Consider the following 23787-nt stretch of genomic DNA (forward strand, 5'->3'; position numbering starts at 1 on the left):
CTTAATAAAAAATTTCTATTTCAAAATTTTTAATACCCTTGGCCACCTTTGATAGCATTCAAAATAATATATTTTAGATACTGACGTCTATTTAAAAGAAGTGATTATAAAAATAACTTAAGGAACAATAGTATCATTGTAAAAAAAACTTCTCCAAGTAACTAAGTTTAGAGGTGCATCATTCCTTTCGATGCAGGAAGCCGCTTGCCTTATACCTAATATATTTATTCTTTTGAATTTCCATCATGGGACTAGATATTCCAGCAGGGTACTGGAAATGCAAAAATGAACAAGACATGCTCTCTGCTCTTAACCACGTCAGTGTTAGTCCAGTGTTCTAGAGTTCATATTTTTTGACAAATTCTTCTTATGTGTGAAAATCTCTTAGAACACCTCATCAGTTATGCCTTGAAAAAGCTGGAAAGCTCAAGGACACTTAATTTTTAAAACTAATGGGGATGGAAATTAATTAAAGAGGTGATGTAATGGTTGGACAATTTTAGTAAAACAAAATAGATCATTCTTCTAGGTATAATTATGATACCAATAAGACAAAGCATTTTTTCCTTGAAGAATACAAATCCTCAAGCCTGATCTTGGTTTATCTGTTTGCTTTCAGTGAGGTAATGAAAATGAAGAAAAGGTATGAAGTAGGTTTGGATAAACTGGATTCTGCTTCATCTCAAGTAGCCACAATGCAACTTGAGTTAGAGGCTCTGCATCCTCAATTAAAAGTTGCTAGCAAAGAGGTTGATGAAATGATGATCATCATTGAGAGGGAGTCAATAGAAGTTGCCAAAACTGAAAAAATAGTGAAAGCTGATGAAACAATAGCAAATGAACAAGCTATGGCTGCCAAGGCCATCAAAGATGAATGTGACGCTGATCTGGCAGGGGCCTTGCCAATATTAGAGTCAGCCCTCGCTGCCCTTGATACTCTTACTGCACAGGTAAGTGCACAGCCATACGGTTAGTAGGAAACATGTCATCAAAACCGAAGAAATCACTTCACATTTTATGCGACCATCTAGTTTGTCTCTCCAAATTAGTCTCCATATTTAATGCAGTTAAAATTGTCCAAAAATGCAAAATGCAAACGCAACCATTACCGTGGAGTCAGACCTGACTCATAGTGACCCTTCCTTTGGTTTCCGAGGTAGTATCACTATGGAAGTAGATTGCCCAACCTTCCTTCCCAGGAGTGGCACCCAAATTCATCTGAAAAAAGAAATGTATAAGCATGACTAAGACAATTTTGAAAATGAAGAAAGCTGTCAGATGTTATAGTCTATCGTAAAACAAGACTTAATTACAAGAATTTTGCTCTACACTCATAGAGGAATAAGACCCAAATATCTATTTTGTTGATTCTAAGATTCACCTTTTCATATTTAAATACCTCTGTAATTGGGTTATGGCTTACAGTGGTTGTCATAAGGTACTGTGTCAACATTTGTCAGCTTTGTGTTTTTCTTGGTGATGTATAAAATAACAGGATGTCTTACAAACATAAATTTTTATAGTACATTCTTTGATTGATGTAGTGTGGTATTAGAAGTTAGAGTATGAAAGGGGATGATTTCAATTAAGGAAAATAGGAGTGGATTTTTTAAATGTTTGGGGTGGGGTAAAGGGGAAAATGTTAGATCTTTTCCTTATACCTTACTTCAAAACAGATTTTGGACTGATTTACAATGGATATAGTTATATTATTATAAAATTGTGGAAAATATAGGCCAAAATGTTTATAATCTTAGAGTTGAAAAGGACTTCCTACATATGAGAGAAATCAGAAAGAAAACCACTAAGCAATTTCATCATAATATATATGCTCTCTCTATGCTATTATATTTTTCATAATAAATCAAAATATTATTAAAGAGTGATTCATTTTGATGCCTAAAAAATCTACAAATTGTGTTTGCTAGAAATACTGTATGAAACATAATTTACAGAATTTTAGAAATATGGGGGGAAATATTTGAAACATAGCATAAACAAAGAGTTAATATACCTTCTACGTAACTAGCTCTTACAAATCAATAAGAAAATATAACTCTAATATTAGAATAGTAAGTGATATAAAAAGAAAATACACAAAAGAGAAAATCAAATAGTAAATATAAATAAATATGCTATCTCACTTGTATTTAAAGATACACAAATTTAAACAAGAATTCTTTTGCTTATAGAATGCCTACTAGTGCTCCAAAGAGTCTAGTTAACAGGCACCCTTATATACTTTCTGGAGAAGAGTTTGTCAGTATATGCTAAAAGTTTTAAAAGTAAAAGATATAAAGGCTTTAATTCAACATTTCAGTTCTTGTTACAGTGATAAATAAGGAAAAAATTAGAATTATGGTGTGTATCTTTACATTGGAGAACTATGCAGAGATTAAAAGCAGTAAAATAAGTTCACTAGCATGGAAAGAGGTTCACTATATATTCTTACTGGAATAGAGCATGCCTATTATGTATAATATGATTTCATTGCTTAAAATATAGCATATACACTAGTTTGTAGCATATACACACAGAAAAAAAATTTTAGAATATAAGTGAAAGTGGTTGCAGTAGTTAACTGTATATAGTAGAATTATATGAGGCTTTTATACACACAGTTTTTTTCCCTATATTTTCTAATGTTTGCATTGAGCATCTATTTTACAATTTTTAAAAATGCATTTTATTGAAATATAATTTATGTACAGTCAAATACACAAAACTAAAGTGACATAGGTCAATGTGGGTTTTTTTTGTTGTTGTTGTTGTTGTTGTTTTTTGCAGTGTTCCCTCCCTGCCCCTACCACCCCTGGCAATCGACAAAGTTTCCCTCCATATATAAACCTTTCCTTGACCCTCCACAACAACAAACTAATACTATATTTGTCCTTCTGTGAATGACTTATTTCACTTAGCATAATGTCCTCCAAGTTCATCCATATTATGTGGTGTTCACAGACTACATTATTCTTTAGTGCTGCATAGCATTCCATTGTGTGTAAATACCATAGTTTGGTCATCCACTCTTCCGCTATAAACTTAGTTTATAGTAATAAACTATAAGTACCTTGCCAGATATGTAATTATTGGCAAATATCAATTACGTGTTTTTTTCGTGGTGTCAATTTCTTTGTTCCATATAATTTTCTATGCTGAGCTCTTTTTGTTTATGAATCATGTTATCACTTCCGTAGTTGCTAGTGTTTTAGTATTTGCTGAATATTTATGCTGGTCCTCTTTTTTGATGTGAAGGTTTATCATTTTCCTTTGAGGTTATCCTGTGATTTATACTTTTCTTCCCAAGTTTAGAACAGTCCATTCAATCTTGTAGTTGTCTTGACTTCCCTACCATCTAGAAGTTCTGTAATGACACAGTTTTTGCCCCCTCTTTTTGGTTTGTAGTTGTCCTCATTTGTCAATTGATGTCCCTGGTTCCCTGTTTACAATCTTGTAGGCTTATTTACTTTGAATACTTCCATAGTTGTATTGGTTTCTGGGTTATGTCATCATGTGTGTTAGTGGTCAGTTTTTGGCTGTTGTTGCGTTTCTGTCCAAAGGGCACCCTTTAGCATCTCTTGTAAGATTGATCTGGTTTTAACAAATTCCCTTAATTTCTGCTTATCTGGAAATGTCTTGATTTCACCGTCATATTTGAGAGACAATTTTGCTGGGTACGTAATTCTTGGTTGGAAATTTTTCTCTTTCAGGATTTTATATATACCATCCCATTGTCTTCTCACTTGCATGGTTTCTGTTGAGAAATCCCAGCTGAGTCTTATTGGTTGCCCCTTGTAGTTAACTTTTCGTTTTTTTCTGTGCTGCTCTCATGATTCTTTCTTTCTCTTTGGTTTTGGTAAGTTTGATGATTATATGTCTTGGTGATTTTCTTTTGGGGTCTATCCTGGTTGAGTTTGTTGGACTTCCTGAATGGATATATTCTCATCTTTCATCATACCAGAAAAATTATCTTCCAACAAATCTTCGACAATTTTCTCTGTGGTTTTATTTGTGTCTTCCTGTTCTGGAATTCTGGTTACACATAGGTTATTCCTTTTGTTGGTATCCCACATGAACCTAAGCTTTCTTCATTTTGTATTGCTCTTTTTTCTAATTGATCCCTTTCCAAAGAAGTGTTCAGGTTGTTGTTGTTATATACCGTCGAGTTGGACCCAACTCATAGTGACCCCTCTTTGGGTTTCCGAGGCAGTATCACCATGGAAGTAGATTGCCCCATCTTCCTTCCGAGGAGTGGCTGGTGGGTTTGAACCGCCAGCCTTCTGGTTAGCAGTCAAGTGCCTTAGGCACTATGCTACCAGAGTATTTGCCTTCCATTTCCCTAATTCTGTCTTCCATTGATTCAGTTCTGTTCCTTTGGCCATTCAATGTCTTATCTATTTCTGAAAATTAAGTATTAAACTTCTGGATTTTTGTGTGTAGATTTTGCATCGTTTCTAATTTTTCATTTATTTTGTCATTTTTTCTTGTATTGTCTTTCAAAATTGTTCTAGGGTTTTCTCTGTGTTTTCCTTGAACTGTCTCTCAATTTGTTGAAGGTACCAAAATATAATTCTTACAAATTCCTTATCAGGGAGTTCCCTTCCTCAGGGATGTGTTTTGGGTCTATATCCTGGTCCCTTGTTTCTCCTGCTTTAACTTGCTTCTTTGTGTGGACTGTCATGCTCTGTTGTGTCCAAAGTATTGTGACGTTTTTGTGTTTATATTTAATTGGTAATTGTATGTTGGAGTGACTTGACCACAATTTTCATTTTCTGTGTTTTATTTGTATGTTATCTAGGCAAGCAGGGTACTGTGCTGTGCTCCTCTGTTTGCTAGTGGGCAGCACTTATATACTCACCACCTGTCTCCTTTCCTGTTGTCAGTCTCTCATATGTCCCTGCTGACCTTGCCAAACAGAGCCTATTCTGAGTTTCCTGGAATCTGAATGAGGATGCTATCACTTTAAAATCTAAAATGGTTGGTACTTGTAAAGATTCAAAATGGCTGTGCCCTCAGTTACTTTAAATATCTAAAATGGCCACCGCTTGTAAACAATCAAAATGGCTGCACCCTCCAGACAGCAGAAAGTCAGCACTTCAGGTTGTCCCCCTCCTTGCTGTTTCCCTTCCTAGTCATAGGCCACCAGTGCAGTCATCCCTGCAGCCTTTGTTGACCAGGGCTGATCTTTAGGTCGATTCTCAGGTCCCAGCACCACTAGGAAATATTCAGGTTGTTGGACCCGTCAGAGTAGCTGACAGTCTGCAGCTCTGACTGTCTCTGTACTCACTGTTTTCATTCAGGTTTTTCCACTAGTTGGTGCCTAATCCATTTGTGTATATTTTCTTTCAAAGATCAGGGCTCCAGGATTATCTTCTGTATCTGTCAATTGATTTTTCTTTTCTTTGTTGAAGAGGGCCTGTGTTGCTTCTCTGCCTATTTCTCCATCTTACTGGAATTTTTGATTTCATGATTTTGAACAAGGTAGAAAACTCTACTTTGTGACATCCAAATCTCTCTTTGATGTGTTTTGGAAATAGACTTCAAGCACCTAACATATTTTCCTATTATTCTTTTTAGTTTTTAACTTTTCCGTCTTGGAAAAAACTACTGACAAGTTTTTTAAACAATTCTACCATTGTCATCCTTTCTACTCAATGAACAGAGTAACTTTCACTATGCTAAGGCTTAATCTGAAAATAGGAACCAACTACAATTAACAAACATTTCATCTTTAACAATGTTGTTATTTCAAGGACATCACAGTGGTAAAATCCATGAAGAGTCCTCCTGCTGGTGTCAAGCTTGTGATGGAAGCTATATGCATCTTGAAAGGCATCAAAGCTGACAAAATCCCTGACTCAACAGGCTCCGGAAAAAAAATAGAAGATTTCTGGGGTCCAGCTAAGAGACTTTTGGGTGACATTAGATTTCTACAATCACTTCATGAATATGACAAGGATAATATTCCTGTAGCATATATGAATATCATAAGAAAAAACTACATTCCAAATCCAGATTTTGTTCCAGAAAAGATTAGAAATGCCTCCACAGCTGCAGAAGGTCTGTGCAAATGGGTCATAGCAATGGATTCTTATGATAAGTAAGTCCTGATAAAAAGACAACTTACTGATATGTTCTATTTTCTCATTTGGTCATCAAGACAGTATGAAACTTAAAAACTATGTATGTAAGAGGTGTCTCAGAAAATCATGAGTAACACCTGCTATGAGTTTACATCTTTATTGAAGGCAAATTATATCAGTTAATATAGTATAATATAACAGTTCTTAAACATCTTGGACTCAAGAATCCTTTATACTCTTAAAAATAATGGAAACCTCAAAGAGCTTTCATTATTTACCATATTATAAATGAAAACAAATTTTTAAATAACTTTAAAATAATTTTAATCATTAATTGTTATTTGAAAATAACAATGAAAATATTACAAGTTTATATAAATAATTGAAAAGTGAAACCTGTGAGACCCAGAACTCTACAGGACTGCCTTGTTTTTCCAGGGCATGCAGGTTTTTTGCTTTTGACAGGGTGCAGTCTTACCACATTTCTATTGTTCTCTATTAGGGAAAATATTTGAGTTTTCCTTCTCTGACAGGTTTCTGCCTTATATACGTTCTGGCTTTCACAGGTTTTACCATATTAAAATAATTTACATTGAATAATTAAAAAAAAAGCTTCTTCATGACAGTGTGGCACTGTTTTATATTTTTGCAAATCTCTTTAATTGGTTTAATTGAAGACAGTTGGATTCTACTTCTTGATTCAATCTGTTGTGACAGGTTGTTCTGATGAAAGTATATGAAGGAAATCCTGTCTCACACAGATATTTAGTTGGACAAGGGAGGATCTCATGGGCCCCTTGAATGGAAACCCAAATAATAATAAAATTGAAAAAGAAAAAAGTACCTTGTGGATTCCCAACAATTCTTAGACCATGCTGTGAAAAACACTGGCATAATATATATTATTTGTAAGATAGCCTTTTTTGATGATTATGTGAGAACAATTTGCATCAAAAAATGGATAAAAAGTGCTAGTTGTCTCTTCACAAAGCAATCATTACAGGATGTTTTTGAAACTCAAACCCAATTTGAGTCATTGCACATACATAGTACATTTTTATAGTGTGTGTTTGAGACCATAGCATAATATTTTGATGGTAAATTTTAATTTAATATTTTATCTTTTGTTTAGAAAGAGTAACATAACTGACTTAATTTTCTAAATAGTATTTATTATGATGTTGTCATTTGCATTTGAGTTGATTCCAATTCATAGCCATCCTGTGTAAAATGGAATGAAACACTGTCCAATCCTGCACTACTTACACAATCATTGCTATGCTTGAGCCTGTTGTTGCAGCCTTTGTCTTAATCTGTCTCCTTCAGGGTCTTCCTCTTTTTCACTGACCCTCTATCAAGCACAATCCCTCCTGGTAACATGTCCAAAGTACATCAGATGAAATCTCTCTGTCCTTGCTTCTAATGAGCATTCTGGCTGTATTTCCAAGACCGATTTGTTCATTCTTCCAACAGTCCATGGAATATTCACTATTCTTTGCCAATACTGTAATTCAAATTCATCAGTTCTTTTTTGGTCTTCCTTATTCATTGTCCAGCTTTCATATGCATTTGAGGCAATTGAAAATCCCGTGGCTTGGGTTAGGCACTTCAGTCCTCAAAGTGACACCTTTGCTTTCTTAATACTTTGAAGAGGTCTTTTGTAGCACATTTGCTCAATGCAGTACGTCCTTTGATTTCTTGACTGCTGCTTTCATGGGCATTGATGGGGATCCAAATAAAATGAAAGCCTTGATAACTTCAATCATTTCTGTATTCATCTTTATGTTGCTTATTGGTCCAATTGTGAGAATTTTTGTTTTCTTTTTGTTGCAATGTAATCCATACTGAAAACTGTAGTCTTCGATTTCATCAGTAAATGACTTTAAGTCCTTTTTATTTTCAGCAAGCAAGACTGCATTATCTGTATATCACAAGTTGTTAATGAGTCTCTCTCCAATCCTGAAGCCATGATCTTCACATAGTGCATCTTCTTGGATTATTTGCTCAGCATACAGATTGAGTACATATAGTGATAGGATACAGACCTGACACACACCTTTCCTGATTTTAAGCCATGCAGTATCTCCTTGTTCTGTTCGAACAGGAGCCTCTTGATCTATGCACAGGTTTCTCATGACACTGTTAAGTGTGCTAGAATTCTCATTCTTTGAAATGTCATCCAAAATTTGTTATGATCCACCAAGTTGAATGCCTTTGTGTAGTTAATAAAATACAAGTAAACATATTTCTAGTATCCTCTGCTTTTAGCCAAAATCCGTCTGCTATCACCAACGATATCCCTCGTTCCATATCCTCTTCTGAATCCAGCTTGAATATCTGACAGTTCCTTGTCGATGTACTGTGGCCATTTTTTGAATTAACTTCAGCAAAATTGTACTTGCATGTGAAACTAATGATACAGTCTGATAGTTTCTGCATTTGGTTGGATCACCTGTCTTTGCAATGGTCACAGATATGGATCTCTTCCAGTCAGTTGCCCAGATGCTAACTATCTTCCAATTTTCTTGGCACAGGTTAGTGAATATTTCCAATGTTGCATCCATTTATTGAAACATTTCAATCGGTGTTCTGTTGATTCCTGGAGCCTTATTTTTAGCCAATGCCTTCAGTGCAGCTTGGATTTCTTCCTTCAATACCATTAGTTCCTGATCATATGCTACCTCCTGAAGTGGTTGAACATCAACAAGTTTTTTTTGGTACAGTGACTCTGTGTATTCCTTCCATCTTCTTTTGATGCTTTCTGTGTCATTCAGTATTTTGCTCCTAGAATCCTTCAATATTGCAACTCAAAGGTTGAATTTTTTCTTCAGTTCTTACAGCTTGAGAAATACCAAGAATGTTCTTCCTTTTCGGTTTTCTAACTCCAGGTCTTCACATGTTTCATTATAATACTTTGTCTTCTTGGTTCCCTCTTTGAAAGTTTCTGTTCAGCTCTTTTACTTCATTGTTTCTTGCATAGTGCCTAAGGCATTTGACTACTAACCAGAAGGCTGGCGGTTCAAACTCACCAGCCACTCCTCGGAAGGAAGATTGGGCAATCTATTTCCATAGAGACACAGCCTCGGAAACCCAAGGAAGAGTCACTATGAGTCAGATCCGACTCAATGGCAGTGAGAGTTTTTTGAGTACTCTACATTCAAGAGCAAGTTTCAGAGTCTCTTCAGACATTCCTTTTGGTCTTTTCTTTCTTTTCTACTTTTTAATGACCTTTTTGTTTTCTTCATGTATGATGTTCTTGATGTCATCCCACAACTCATGTGATCTTCAGTTATTAGTGTTCATTGTGTCAAATATGTTCTTGCAATGATGTCTAAATTAAGGTAAGATAGAGTCAAGATTGTATTTTGGCCCCTGTGGACTTCTTTTAATTTTCTTAAGCTTCAAATTAAACTTGCATGTGAGCAATTGATTCAGTCAGGCCCCAACTTTGTTCTGACTGATGATTTTGAACTTTTCCATCATCTTTCCATAGATGTAGTAAGTTTGATTCCTGTGTTTTTCATCTGGCGAGGTCCACATGTATAGTCACCATTTATGTTGTTGAAGAAAGATATTTCCAGTGAATAAATCATCGCTCTTGAAAAATTCCATCAGGTGAACTCTGGCATCATTTCTATCATCAAGGCTATATTTTCCAACTACTTCTTTGTTTCTGGCTTTTGCATTCCAATTACCAGTAGTTATTAATGCATCTTGATTGCATGTTTGATCAATGTCAGACTGCAGAAGTTGGTAAAAAATTTCAATTTCTTCATCTTTGACATCAGTAAACCAAAAAAAGAAACCCAAACTCACTGCAGCTGAGTCAATTCCAACTCATAACAATCCCCTTTGGGTTTCCAAGGTGGTAAATTTTTATAGAACTAGATTGCCCTGTCTTCTTTCCATGGAGTGGTTGGTGAGTTTGAACCACCAACCTTGTGGACAGCAGTCAAATGCCTTAGGCACTGCACCACCAGACTCTTTTTGGCATCAATAGTTGGTGTATAAATTTGAGTAATAGCCTCATTAACTCTTCTTCCTTGTAGGCATATGAATATTATCCTATCACTGACAGTGTTGTACTTCAGGACAGATCTTGAAATGTTCTTTTTGACAATGAGTGTGATTGTCTGATTCAAAATGGCCATGACCAGTCCATTTCAGCTCATTAATACCAAGGATATCAATCTTAATGTGTTCTCTTTCATTTTTGACTTCTGCAGTTTTCCTGCATTCACACTTTGCATATTCCATGTTCTGATTATTAATGGATATCTGTAGCTGTTTATTCTCATTTTATGTTATGCCACATCAGCAAATGAAGGTCCTGAAAGCTTTACTCCGTCCACTTCATTAAGGTTGACTCCACTTTAACAGGAAGCTCCTCCCCCCTCATGTTTTAAGTGCCACCCAACCTGTGGGCTCATCGTCTGGCCCTGTATCAGGCATTGTTCTACTACTATTATTCATAAAGCTTTCACTGCCTATTTTTTCAGAAGTAGATCACTAGCTCCTCCTTCCTAGTCTGTCTTAGTCTGCAAGCTCTGCTGAAAGCTGTCCACCATGGGTGATACTACTGCTATTGAAATACCAGTAGCACAGCCTCCAGCATCACAGCAACACGCAAGCCAGTGCAGAACGACAAACTGACAGACAAGTGATGGCTGCAGATTGTAGGAGGAAAACTGACATCCATTCTTTTCCCTACATGGTCCTGTTTATTAACAACATATCTATTTGTAAGATGACTGGTTTTAGCTAAAGGTATGTTCTGGGATTAATGAAAAAGAAAAATGACAAAGATAAAATATCTCACCTTCTGCTCATTACAATTATTCCATAACCAGTGAGGCTAGTTTCTAACATTGTGATATTCTGCAGGAGGTTCCTATTCTCCTTTGGGAAAATCACTAAAATTTACCCTGACAACAATCGAATATTTTATTTTAGTTAAATATATATATATTTACTTGAAAATAGTATTTGTATTTGTGTTGGTGAGGAATAGTGAAAATACCATGGACTGCCAGAAGAATGAACAAATCAGGCTTGGAAGAACTACAGCCAGAATGCTCCTCAGAAGTGAGAATGGCCAGACTTCATTTCTCATATTTTGGACATGTTATCAGGATGAACCAGTCCCTGGAAAAGGATACCATGCTTGGTAAAGTGAAAAAGGGAAAGACCCTCAATGAGATGGATTGACACAGTGGCTGTGATTATGGGCTCAAGTATGGCAACAACTGTGAGGACGGCACAGGACTGGGCATTGTTTTATTTTATTGTGCGTAGGGTCACTAGGAGTCAGATCTGACTCAACACCACCTAACAACAGTACTTCAGTCTTTTCTTATATGTTGAGATCAAGTTAGACTGACTGATCCTTAGGTGAAATAAAGGATAGAGAAATCAATGTGGATTTTACATGAGGTGCTTTAAGTCAGAGAAAGGATATTAGAAAAGTAAATTCAGTGATAGAAAGTGCACTGGAATATTAAGTGAATATTTAATTTACCAATTTTACTTTCTGTAGAGTGGCAAAAATAGTAGCTCCCAAAAAGATAAAACTGGCTGCAGCTGAAGGAGAGCTTAAAATCGCCATGGATGGTCTTAAAAAGAAACAGGCAGCCCTTCAGGAAGTACAGGACAAGCTAGCCAAGCTTCAGGACACACTGGAATTAAATAAACAGAAGAAGGCTGACTTGGAAAACCAGGTATGTAATGATAGAGACAAAGGTACCTTCTCAATTATTGGAAATAAGAATGATGTTTGTGGTAGTACATATATAACACACCAACAGTTTTCTCCCCTAACTCAGAGTTTGACAAGCTACAGCCCGCAAGTCAAAAGTGTTTTTGCTTGGCCCACAAGTTAGGAATTTTTGTTTGCCTGTTTTTTGTATGACCCATGATTTAAGAATGGTTTTGACATTTTTAAACAATTACATTTCAAATGATTATATACCAAACCAAAAACCAAACCCGTTGCTGTAGAGTTGATTTCAACTCGGTGATCAAGTGTTATGGAGTACAGCTGCTCCGAAGGCTTTTTCTTGGTTGTAATCTGAACAGAAACAGATCAGCAGGCCTTTCTTCTGAGGCACTTCTGGGTGATAAGTATGAACATGGGAGCTGTGGTAGAGTAGTGCCTAGGCACTTGACTGCTAACCAGAAGGCTGGTGGTTCAAACCCAGCAGCCACTCCTTGCAAGGAAAGCTGGGCAATCTACTTCCGTAGTGATACCACCTCGGAAACCCGAGGAGGGGTGGCTATGAGTTGGGGCCGACTCGATGGCACATAACAACAGCAACAAGTGTGTACACAATATTCTTGATTTTCCCTCCTGGTCCACAAAGCTTAAAATATTTACTTTCTGACCCTTTCAAAAAAAAATTTGTAAATCTCTACCTTACATTAGTAGACTATTGAGCTATTGTTGTTGTTATGTACCGTCGATTCGGCCCCCATTCGTAGCAACTCCTCCTTGGGTTTCCGAGGCGGTATCACTATAGAAGTAGGATTGCCCAACCTTCCTTCCGAGGAGTGGCTGGTGGTGGGTTTGAACTGCTAGCCTTCTGGTTAGCAGTCAAGTGCCTTAGGCACTATGCTACCAAAGCTCCTAGACTATTGAGCTAGATTGTTTAAATAATGCTTCATCTTATAAATGTGGAAATGAAGAAGCAAGGTGTTAATTAGCCTAGGTGGTACAAGAAAGAGTTGATGACAGAGGCACTACACTGTTATCCATTGTAGAAAATAGTTCAGAGTTTCCTCAAAACATTAACCATAGAATTACCATATGATCCAGCAATTCCACTCCTAAGTATATATCCAAGAGAGCTGAAAATAGGGGCATAAACAAATTCTCATACAGGAATGTTCATAGCAGCACTGTTCACAACATGTGGAAACAAACCAAAGTCCATCAGCTGATGAATGGATAAACAAATTGTGGTGAATCCACAGTAGAAGACTATTCAATGTAAAAAGGAATGAAGAAATGGTAAAACTGTGGAAACAGTTAAGCAGTTCCTCAAAAATTTAAACATAGTTAACGTAAGATCTAGCAATTCAACTCTTAATTGTATATCCAATAGAATTGAAAGCAGAAATATAAACCAGTAATTGTGCAGCAGTGTTCATTGCAGCACTATTTACAATAGCCAAAAGGTGGCACTAGATTGAATAGCCATTAATAGATGAATGGATACATGAAATATGGTGCATACATATAATGGAATGTTACTCAGTCATAAAAGAGAAATGAGGTCCTGCTGCATGGTACAACATGGGTGAAACCTGGAAACAGCACAGTGAAATAAGTCAGTCACAAAAAGATAAATATGTATGATCCCACTTATATGAAATGTAGAATAGAAAAGTCTACTGAGATCAAAGTTTATTAGTGGTTACCAGGGGCAGGCAGGAGGGAAAAAGGGACTCATTATTTAGGTGATGTTGAGCTTCTGTTAAGGATGATGGAGAAATTTAGAAATGAACAATGAAAAAAAAAGTGTTAATGGCAAAGTAAGATTAGAACTCAATACCCAGAACCATGCCATATCCACTGAAATTTTTTTTAAGACAAAAAACATTGTTCTAACTTGTACAATGATGCCACCTGTGCAAATTAACTGCTAAAGCCTGATTATGTTCCAGAAAAGAAAAAATTCAGAATATAACAAGTCAACATCTATTGAGTGAGTACTTTACGTAAGACATTATTGTTCTAAGGACATTATATATTATATCACACTCACAACAGCCTTCTGAAGAAGGGAATCTTTTGTACCATCTTGAGGGATCTAAAGAAGAGGGCAGTGGTGGTGTGGTGGCATCATTCTTGCCTTCCGTGCAGGAGAGCCGGGTTCAGCTCCTAACCAGTGCACCTTGAGTGTAGCCCCACTCATCTCTCTGTGGAAGCTTGTGTGTGCCTGTGATGCTGCACTTCTGGACTAAGACCAGGAGGAGAGGCCTGGTGATCTGCTTCTGAAAATCTGCTGATAAAAGCCTTCTGGATCACAACAGCCTGTTCCTGTCGCCCTGAATTAGGGTCCAACTCAGTGTCCGCTAACAACAAAGAAAGGCTAAGCAGCCTGTCTGTGGTCAACCCAGCTTATTAAGTGTTAGGGCTAAGATCTGAACCCAGGCAGTTTGACTCTAATGATGCCTTCTTCCCCATGATACCAGACTGCCTCTTTCAGTAGGATCTGTGCGCAGACATGTGACCATTGCACTAATCTTTAGAAATGTCATACGAGCATAATTTCTGAAGGATCTGTTTTAAATTATGTAACCAATAGGTGAGTGGGCAGTTGCTCAGGACAAAATGTGTGTGTGTGTGTGTGTGTGTGTGCTAAAAATATGCTTTTGGAGGAAAAAGTTTATTTAAATATTTTTACTTAGTAGTTTCTGGTGATAACTTTATCATAGTCTAAGACCTGATTCAATTTATAGTTAAACACTGTTGAAAGAAGAACGGATGAAGAAAGAAACTTGGAAGACAAAGATACTTAGAGGAAATTAAAAGAGAAAACTTCTAAATTTAGGAAGTATCAAAAATATAACCTGTTACATATGTTTCTCTTATAAACATATTTAGATAGACTAATATAGTATTTTATGTCTTTTAATCTAAAAACATTTGACATAAATATTGACAGTCATAGGAATAAGTCAGATTCTTTTTCCAAAATAATCTAAATGCCTCTGCATTTTTCAATTATTTAATTTTGTCTTTTCCATAAATATTTCATTTTGAACCTCAAGATACACTTTATTTAATTTTGTCTTCTTCCAGAAATAATAATGTTGTAAAACTTAAAAATCAAATCAAAATAATATAGGTACCCTGCTGTAATATTGCCATTGCATGGATTTAATTGGCTTTAGTTTGTCACCTTCATAATGATTTTTTAAATCACATTGCCTAATTACATATCATAAAATTTAGTTGGCAATCTTATGCATAAAGTGAGATCTCAGCTACTGACTAATGTCCTAATTTAAGATTAAGTGCAAGTGTCTAAAGAGAATGATGTAATTTACCGACTTGAAAATTGTGCTTTATAAATAAGCATAAATTACTAAAATTTTTAAGCATTTAACCTTAAAATGATCATTAAAATCAACCATAAATTAAATGAAGAATAAATGTTTATATAATATTTAAAATAAAATTCATCTAAATTCTTTAAAATGGAGAGAGAACACCTGTATTTGAGAGAGAATGTCCTTTATTAGTTAACTTTCAATCTCATGCTTTAAGACTATACAAAAAATAAAGTTATTATTTCCATTATATGAAAACCCATTATGAATTTCCTAAATTGTGTTTGGGTACATAACTTATATATTAAAATTATTCTAAAATGTCATGGGCTTTCCAGTATTCATAATGAGATATGTTGCATTTTTCTTCTAGATTAAAAAAAAAAATTCCAGACAAAAGTTTATGTGGTGCTAAAGTTACGTGTCAACTTGGCTGGGCCTGGTTTTGAGTGGCTGGGCAGCTGGATCTAATTATTCCCCATAATGAGACTGATAATCAACTCCATGGTGGAATCTGCTGTAAGCAGCTAAGTAGCTGCTGTGGTCGGGTTTCCAGTATATAAAGAGAAAATTTGAGAAAGGTCTCAAGTTTTTTGGCAGGCTTGGATCCTGCATTTAGCCAAGTTTTCATTCAGCAGCCTGCCATGTTGCCTGCTGATCTTGGCACTATTCTGGACTTGAACTAGTGGCCTAGCACGTTGCTTGATAATCTTAGGACTGTGCTGTTTTACTTGTCGACCGTGGGGTTGTCAGCCTCCACAGCCAGAAGCTGCCTGAGTTAAGAGATGCCTCTAGCTCCAGTGGGCTGGGAGCATGAGGCAGAGCTGAAGCCCAAGGTCAAGGGGCCTTCACCCACCCCCTAGAGCTGGCACTTTGAACTCAGACTTCTTGCCTCCTAAACTGTAAGAATAACTTTATTAAAATCACACGTTTGTGGTATGTCTGCTATAGTAGTACTAGAGAACTGATACAGTTTGTAATTTAAAAAATTATCTCTGAGGGTAGAATCTTGTAGATTAAACTTATCATACTTGTGAATGTTGATAAAGTCTTTTTATTTTTTAGGTTGACTTGTGCAGCAAAAAACTGGAAAGAGCCGAGCAGTTGATTGGAGGCCTTGGAGGTGAGAAAACACGATGGAGCCAAACCGCTCTGGAGTTGGGCGAGTTGTATATCAACTTGACAGGTGATATCCTCATCTCCTCAGGAGTTGTGGCTTACCTAGGAGCCTTTACATCTAACTATAGACAGGTGAGGAATAATATTCCATCTCGAAGGTCTCTTCCTGGCCCTCCAATCACAGCCAACATTCAGTCACAGGGTTTTTGTTTTATAGGTATAAGGAACAAAACATTTTAAGATGATTTCTCATTGTCTATTTTAGGTGTTTTATAAATCAGTCCAGTAAGTAAAAAATTCTGTATAAAATATTCTTTTAAAATATGAGGTTTAGAAAAAAAGCTCTACTTTAAATTGTAATATGAAATGATAGTCCTAATCATAAAATCGGAGGGAGCCCTGGTGGCACAAGAGTTAAGTACTTGGCTGCTAACTGAAAGGTCAGCAGTTCAAAACTACCAGCCACTCTGCAGGAGAAATATGTCTACATCCATAAAGATTTACAGCCTTGGAAACTCTAGGGGCTGTTCTACTCTGTCCTGTAGGGTCCCTGTGAGGCAGAATCAAACTTGATGACAACAGGTTGCAGTAATTTGGAACTATGAAGGAAGCTGCGGCCATTCTTATCCTTCTGTCCTGGTTCAGAACATACCCCTGGGTGTCTGCACTGGCTGTGCCCTGCTCCAAGTGCAATCTTGACTAGCTATACCTTGAACCATTCCTCCTAGCCCAACCCTCTCTGACAGACTCATTCCAAGAGACTGCACCATGCTGACTCTGCTGTCAACCCTGCTTCTGCCAGACTGGGGCTGCCAGCCAAACCACCATACAGTGATTTTAAGGGAGCCTTGACATCTAGAACTAAGACCTTGGCTTTACTGACAAAGGCAAAACCACAGTTTAGCTAGTCACACCAAAACTCCTAACTCCTTCTATAAATTCACTATTACCCCCGACCCTCCACTCACCCCCAGTTCACATTGCCTCTTCATCCCTCCCCATTTCCATTTTATAAAGGCTTAAAGTAAATTTCAAATAAAGGCTTGAACACAATTTTATCCCTTCCTTACCTCACTATATTAGCCTGTGTCTACTTTTCCCAAGGAGTCATTGATGTTGCTGTTCCTTCTGATTTCACTATTATGTGCTCTAGATTTTATCTTAAAACTGGGTATAATTAATTTGAATTTGAATTCAAAGTCTCATCTTCTAAATTATAGTTTTATTTGAGGAAAATCTGATAAACATAAATCATTTTTAAGGTAGACTTTCAACAATGGATTGTTGACTCAAGGAATAAAATGTAATCAAGGAGTGTACACAGTATTCATTTGGGAACCTCTATCTCATTTCTATATTTTCCTTTGTGTGTTTTAAAGAATCAAACCAAAGAATGGACAAATCTGTGCAAAGGAAGAGATATCCCCTGTTCGGATGATTATTCTCTCATGGGCACCCTAGGAGAAGCTGTGACAATTCGAGCTTGGAATATTGCAGGGTTACCTTCTGACTCATTTTCTATTGATAATGGGATCATCATCATGTAAGGAAAATGCTTTTCTCACAAATGATTTTTATTAAATAATCACTAAACATATTTCTCTGTATCTTTTAACAATTAAAGCTAGTAACATTTTATAGTATTTAAAACAGTTTTACTTAACTAACTATGTGAAATATGAACAATCCCTTCCTTATATCAATATTGGAGTAGTTTAATATTGATGACTGTAATAAACCAAAAAAAAAAAAGGTCACCTTCACGTACATTTTAATCAATTTTTAGCAAGTAGAGCATAACTCTGCCATAAGTAACTGAAGTTCAAAATTCCATTCCCATAACATACAGGGTTTTATTATTTCAGGTTAATGAAATGTGCAGCTTTGAGTTGTTATTGGTGATGTGATGATTTTTCCAAATCCTATCTTTTTCCTGTGGTACCAGAGTAAAATACATGGGTATATTTCTGGATCCTGGGCTGACTGGGGCTTTTAAGACAGTGGCCACAATTTATGGACTCTCCTGGTTGGTAGATGAATACTCTAGAGACTGGGCTGGGCGAATTCTGGAGAGTTACCCAGCCTCACCCTCTTCTCCAGAACTCACCTCACCTCCCAGAAGCCAGGGAGCCAGCATGCCCCAGTATGAAGGCAGTCATCAATTGTGTTATTTCCAAGTTCATATTACTATGGGCCTTTTATCACTGGGCCAGTCTTCCAGGGAGCTTTATAAGTTAGAAACATCATGGATGTAACATCCAGTAGGAAATATTTAGCTCTGTATGGCATGAATTGTTTTGATTAGTTGTTAGACAGTTTCCTACTGAAGAGTGATTGGTACTTAACGATGAAAAGCAATGATGGTAATTAGGGTAAAAATCTGTCTTGGAAGAAGTACAGCCAGAATGTTCCTTAGAAGCAAGGATGGCGAGACTTCTCACATACTTTGGACATGTTATCGGGAGGGACCAGTCCCTGGAGAAAGACATCATGCTTGGTAAAGTAGAGGGTCAGCAAAAAAAGAAGATGACCTTCATCAAGATGGGTTGACACAGTAGCTGCAAAGATGGGTCCAAACAGAGCAACTGTTTTGAGGATGGTGCAGGACCAGGCAGTGTTGTCCATAGGGTCCCTATGAGTTGGAGTCCCTTCAATGGTACCTAATGACAACAACATGGTAAAAATGGTTGAGACACGTGAACTTTTAAAATAGAGTTAACCATGAAGGTGAAGTCTAGTTATTCTTTAATTTTTTAGTAATTTGAATGCATGAAAATTATTCTATAAATTAAAACTCCAATGAACACATTTCTTTATTGCTCAATAAATTATCCTGTCCTATGGGTTTATTTACCATTATTTACTACATTTTTCTATGAGGATTTGAAGCATGTACAATCTGACTATAATATAAAGCAAGATAAAATCTAAAGAGACCACTGATGGGAAGTTGAAGAAGTTACTACTGGATACCTGAGACAATTGTCCCTGAACTAAGCACAAGGCGAGCTTTCTGATAACTATGGCAAAAAAGAAGTTTCCTTTTTACCTAAGTACATTGTACTTAAGACAACATTTTTCAGGAACTAATTTTAATTATTATGTGGATTGAGAGGCAAAGGTCACAGGGTTCTCCTTTACAGGAGTATCTCAGTTTCTTGGTGCTGCCATAAGGAGAGATGTCATGAATCTAGACAAAATCTTTAAATGATAAATATTAATTTTCCAACACTTCTGAGAGCTAAAAGTCAACTCAGGGACACTATTGTCAAATCAGGGTCTCACCGTGTCCATTTCTTCTGTGATCTCTCTCTTAGATTCTGCTGACTGTTGGCAGTCCTTGGAGCTCCTTTGCTGCTTACAGATGCATCTGTGGTGCTTCTTCCTGCGTGCATGTTTCTCTCAGTCCGTTCTCATTTTATTACACACCACTTAGAAGTGATTAGATTTAGAACCCACCTTACTTTGGTATGACCTCATTAACAACAAATAAAACCCCTATCTCCAAGAAGGGTCATATTTACAGGTTAACAGAGAGGGTTAGGTCTTCAACATAACTTTTGTTGTTGTTATTATTAGGTGCTGTTGACTCAGCTCCAACTCATAGTGACTTGATGGACAATAGAATGAAACACTACCCAGTCCTGCGCCATCCTCACAATCTTTCCTATACTTGAGACCACCATTGCAGTCACTATGTCATACCATCTTGTTGAGAGCCTTCCCCTTTTTCTCTGACCCTCCACTTTACCAAGCATGATATTCTTTTCCAGGGAATGATCCCTTCTGACAACATGACCAAAGTAGGCAAGACAAAGTCTGGCCATTCTCACTTCCAAGGAGCACTCCAGCTGCACTTCTTCCAAGGCTGATCTGTTCGTTCTTCTGGCAGTCCATGGCTTTTCAGCATTCCTTGCCAACACCATAATTTAAAGGCATCAGCTCTTCTTTGGTCTTCTTTATTCATTGTCCAGCTTTCACATGCATGTGAGGCGATTGAAAAATACCATGGCATGAGTTAGGTGCAACTTAGTCTTCGAAGTGACATCTTTGCTCTTCAGCACTTTAAAAAACTCTTTTGCAGCAAATTTATCCAGCACAATACAACATTTATTTTCTTGACTGCTGCTTCTACTTTTGTTGATTGTGTATCCAAGTAAATTCAAGCCATAGTGGGTACTGGAATTAAGTAGTGGGAGCTCTGGTAGTGTAGTGCCTAAGGCATCTGACTGCCAGTCAGAAGGCAGGGGGTTCAAACCCACAAGCCACTCCTTGGAAGGAAGGTTGGGCAATCTACTTTCGTAGTGATACCACTTTGGAAACCCAAGGAGGGGTTGCTATGAGTCGGCTCTGACTTGAAGGCAGTGAGTTTGATTTTTTTTGGAATTTGCTTCTTGATCATCTAAATTAATCTACAGAGATAAACTAGAGAGAATCTAAACAAATGGAAAATTTGTGCAGTAGTTTGTCTCTGAAGGAGCCCTAGAGGTGCAGCGGTTGAAGCACTCGCCTGCTAACCAAAACTTTGGTGGTTCGTAGTCCCAGCTGTTCTGCAGAAGAAAAATGTAGCAGTCTGCTTCCATAAAGATTTCAGTTTTGGAAACCCTATGGGGCAATTATACTCTGTCTGATTGGGCTGGTATGAGTTGGAATCAACTCAATACCAATAGGTTTGGTTTTGATTTTAGCTTGTCTCTAAAAGCAGATGTTTAAGTGTCTTATAACAAGTACAAGATGGCAGCTAGCTTCTTCTTGAATTAACAAGTATGTGCCATGCTTTTTTGGTTACCCAGTGCCGCTCTAACAGAAATACCACAAATGGGATGGCTTTAACAAACAGGAGCTTATTCTCTTACAGTTTTGGAGGCTTTAAGTCTGAGTTCAAAGTGCCAGTCTCTAGGGGCTAGGTGAAAGCCCCTTGACCTTGGGCTTCAGCCCTGCCTCCTGACCCCAGCCCACTGAAGCTGGAGGCTTTTCTTCACACAGACTGCTGCTGGCTCCTGAGGCTGACAAGCCAAAGGTTGACAAGTAAAAAGGCACAGTCCTAATGTCACCAAACAACATGGCAGGCCACTAATTCAAGTTCAGAAGAAGTCCAAAGATTGGGAGGGCATGGCTCTACCAGGCTGTTGAACAACAACTTGGCTACAAGTTCAAGCATGCCAAAAAGCTAGAGACCTTCCTCAAAGTTGTTTTTTATATACTGGAAGCAGGCCACATCCCTAAAGCAGCTACTCAGCTGCTCCAAAGATTCTGTCATGGAGTTAGTTACCAATCTCACCATGGGAAATAACTACCACCAGCTGCCCAGCCACTCAACCAGGCCCAGCCAAGCTGACACACAAATTTAATTACCATAATTCCATCCCTTGTCAACTTGGCACCTGTACAGATCTTCATTGGGTAGCATCTGCACAGATCTCCTTCACTGGGTGGCTCCATTCCCCCAGTCCCTCTGAGTGGTGACCTCACCCCCTTGGCCTAGTGGGCCCTGTTCCTCTACCTATTGGGCGTGGTAACCCTGGTGCCCACTCTTGGGCAGTGGCTATGTCTCCATCCCACTGACTCACATAAACAAGCAGCATCACACCAAGTTGGTGAAGGTCTGACTCTTTGAAACCTCGGGGGTTATGGTCATTCCACCTCCAAAGGCCGTGGCCCTACCCTGAGGCTGAGGCAGCTCTGCTTTCAGTTTCCTTGGTCTCTCTGCTGCTGCCAATTAATGCCTGAGGGCAACCCACTCTGCCAGGAATCTTCCTGCCCAAAGGACACTTAGCTTTCTTGCTCCATGGGCTGTCCAACCTGCTACTCCATCTCATGCTAGTCTCTTCTACCAATTAATGCTCGAAGGCAACCCACTTTGCCAGGAAGCTGCCTAACCAGTGGCATCCAGTTTTCTCTTCCATGGGCTAGTCAGGCTGTTGCTCTCTAATGCCAGGTCTCTCGGCTCTGCTACTACCGTTTCTTGTACCAGTCTCTCAGCTCTGCTGCTACCGGGGTTTCTCATGCTGGTCTCTTGGCCCTGCTGCTGCTGAGGTTTATCTGCTGGAGTCTTGGATCAAGAACGCCCTCCACTCCTGTTTCCACCTTTTAAATAACTGTCAGAGCAGCACCCCACCTGGTACCAAATGTGTTAGGCTGGTTCTCTAGAGAAGTAAAACCAGTAAAGCTTAGAGAGAGAGAGAGAGAGAGAGAGAGAGAGAGAGAGAGAGAAAAGTTAGGAAAATGGCTCACACAGTTATAGAAGCTGGCAAGTCCCAAGTTCCTGGATCAAATGTCGAACTAGAGCCTTTTCCCAACTCACGCAGCTGCAGGGGCTGATGTGCTTAAGGTTGGCAGGCAGAATACTGGCTGTTGACTTCAGCAGATGATGATTCCAAGATCACCAGGCAGGGAATGGTAGATGGTTTCCTCATGGACAGTTGTAGGCAGCACAACAGGATCCAGAGCCACAGAAGGTTCTCTCTTTTCCCCAGGATGTCCATACATATATTGGAAGCAGGCCATACCCCTAGGGAAACTCCCTTTCAATGGATTGGCTGCTCAAAGCATATACATCTTGGTATCATCATGGGAATAACCACATCACAACTGCTTAAACCACTCAGAATTGTGATCCAGCCAAGTTGACATAAAACCCCCATCACACATGCAAACATCTTTGTTAGTGTTTAATGTGAAAATTCACATTAGACACAGAGATAAAAGGGAGGCTTATGAAAGTATAGAAGCCCTACTTTTACTTTTATTTTGTCCTGATGGACCAATCAATTTCAGCCCACAAGAATTGACCAATTTGTGGTACAGCCACTGTGGAAAGCAGTATGGTGATTCCTTAAAAAGTTGGAAATAGAAATACCATTTGATCCAGCCATTCCATTACTAGGTATATATCCTAAAGAAGTGAGAGCTATGACAAAAACAGACATATGCACACCCATGTTCATCACAGCACTATTTACAATAACAAAAAGTTGGAAACAGTCTAGGTGTCCATCAACTGAGGAATGGATAACCAAACTTTGGTACATACACACAATGGAATACTATGCAACCCTAAAGAATAATGCAGAATCTGCAAAACACCACCTAACATGGATGAACTTGGAGGATGTTATGTTGAGTGAAATAAGTCAATCATGGAAGGACAAATATTGTGTTAGTCTATTATTGTAAAAGTCAAGTAACGGTTTATATATGGAAGGAAATTTTCTTTTTGGATACCAGGGGTCAGAGGGGAGGGGAGGGAACACTGTTAGACAGGTAGAGATAAGCATTGATTTGGGTGAAGAGAAGGGCAATGTACCAAATGTGAGTGATCAACATGGTGGCATTGAGGGAGAGGAAGACAGAGAGAGGTACATGGGAAGTGCAGATAACAAAGATGAACCCATTTGCATATACAGCACTGCATTGTCAGTGAAGGCAAACATGGGTATGCAGGTAGATAGATGGGTGGACAGGCTGAACTACTGGTGGCTTAGTACCTAAGGCACTTGACTGCTAACCAGAAGGCTGACAGTTCAAACCC

General features: G+C 38.0%; 1 protein-coding gene across 1 annotated transcript in view; it reads left to right on the plus strand.

Moving 5' to 3' along the window:
* DNAH7 (dynein axonemal heavy chain 7) overlaps positions 1-23787 on the plus strand; it is a gene marked incomplete at its 5' end in the record, with an annotated part of 302031 nt that overhangs the window by 150627 nt on the left and 127617 nt on the right. The window contains 5 exons of the mRNA XM_007953149.2: positions 620-950; positions 5754-6100; positions 11620-11800; positions 16203-16388; positions 17636-17799. Coding sequence (XP_007951340.2) covers positions 620-950; positions 5754-6100; positions 11620-11800; positions 16203-16388; positions 17636-17799 — 1209 coding nt within the window. The remainder of the gene's footprint in view (positions 1-619; positions 951-5753; positions 6101-11619; positions 11801-16202; positions 16389-17635; positions 17800-23787) is intronic.

This window comes from Orycteropus afer, unplaced genomic scaffold (genome assembly GCF_000298275.1).
Source record: "Orycteropus afer afer isolate SDZICR_OR568_19922 unplaced genomic scaffold, OryAfe1.0 scaffold00374, whole genome shotgun sequence".
In the NCBI taxonomy this organism is placed as follows: Eukaryota; Metazoa; Chordata; class Mammalia; order Tubulidentata; family Orycteropodidae; genus Orycteropus; species Orycteropus afer.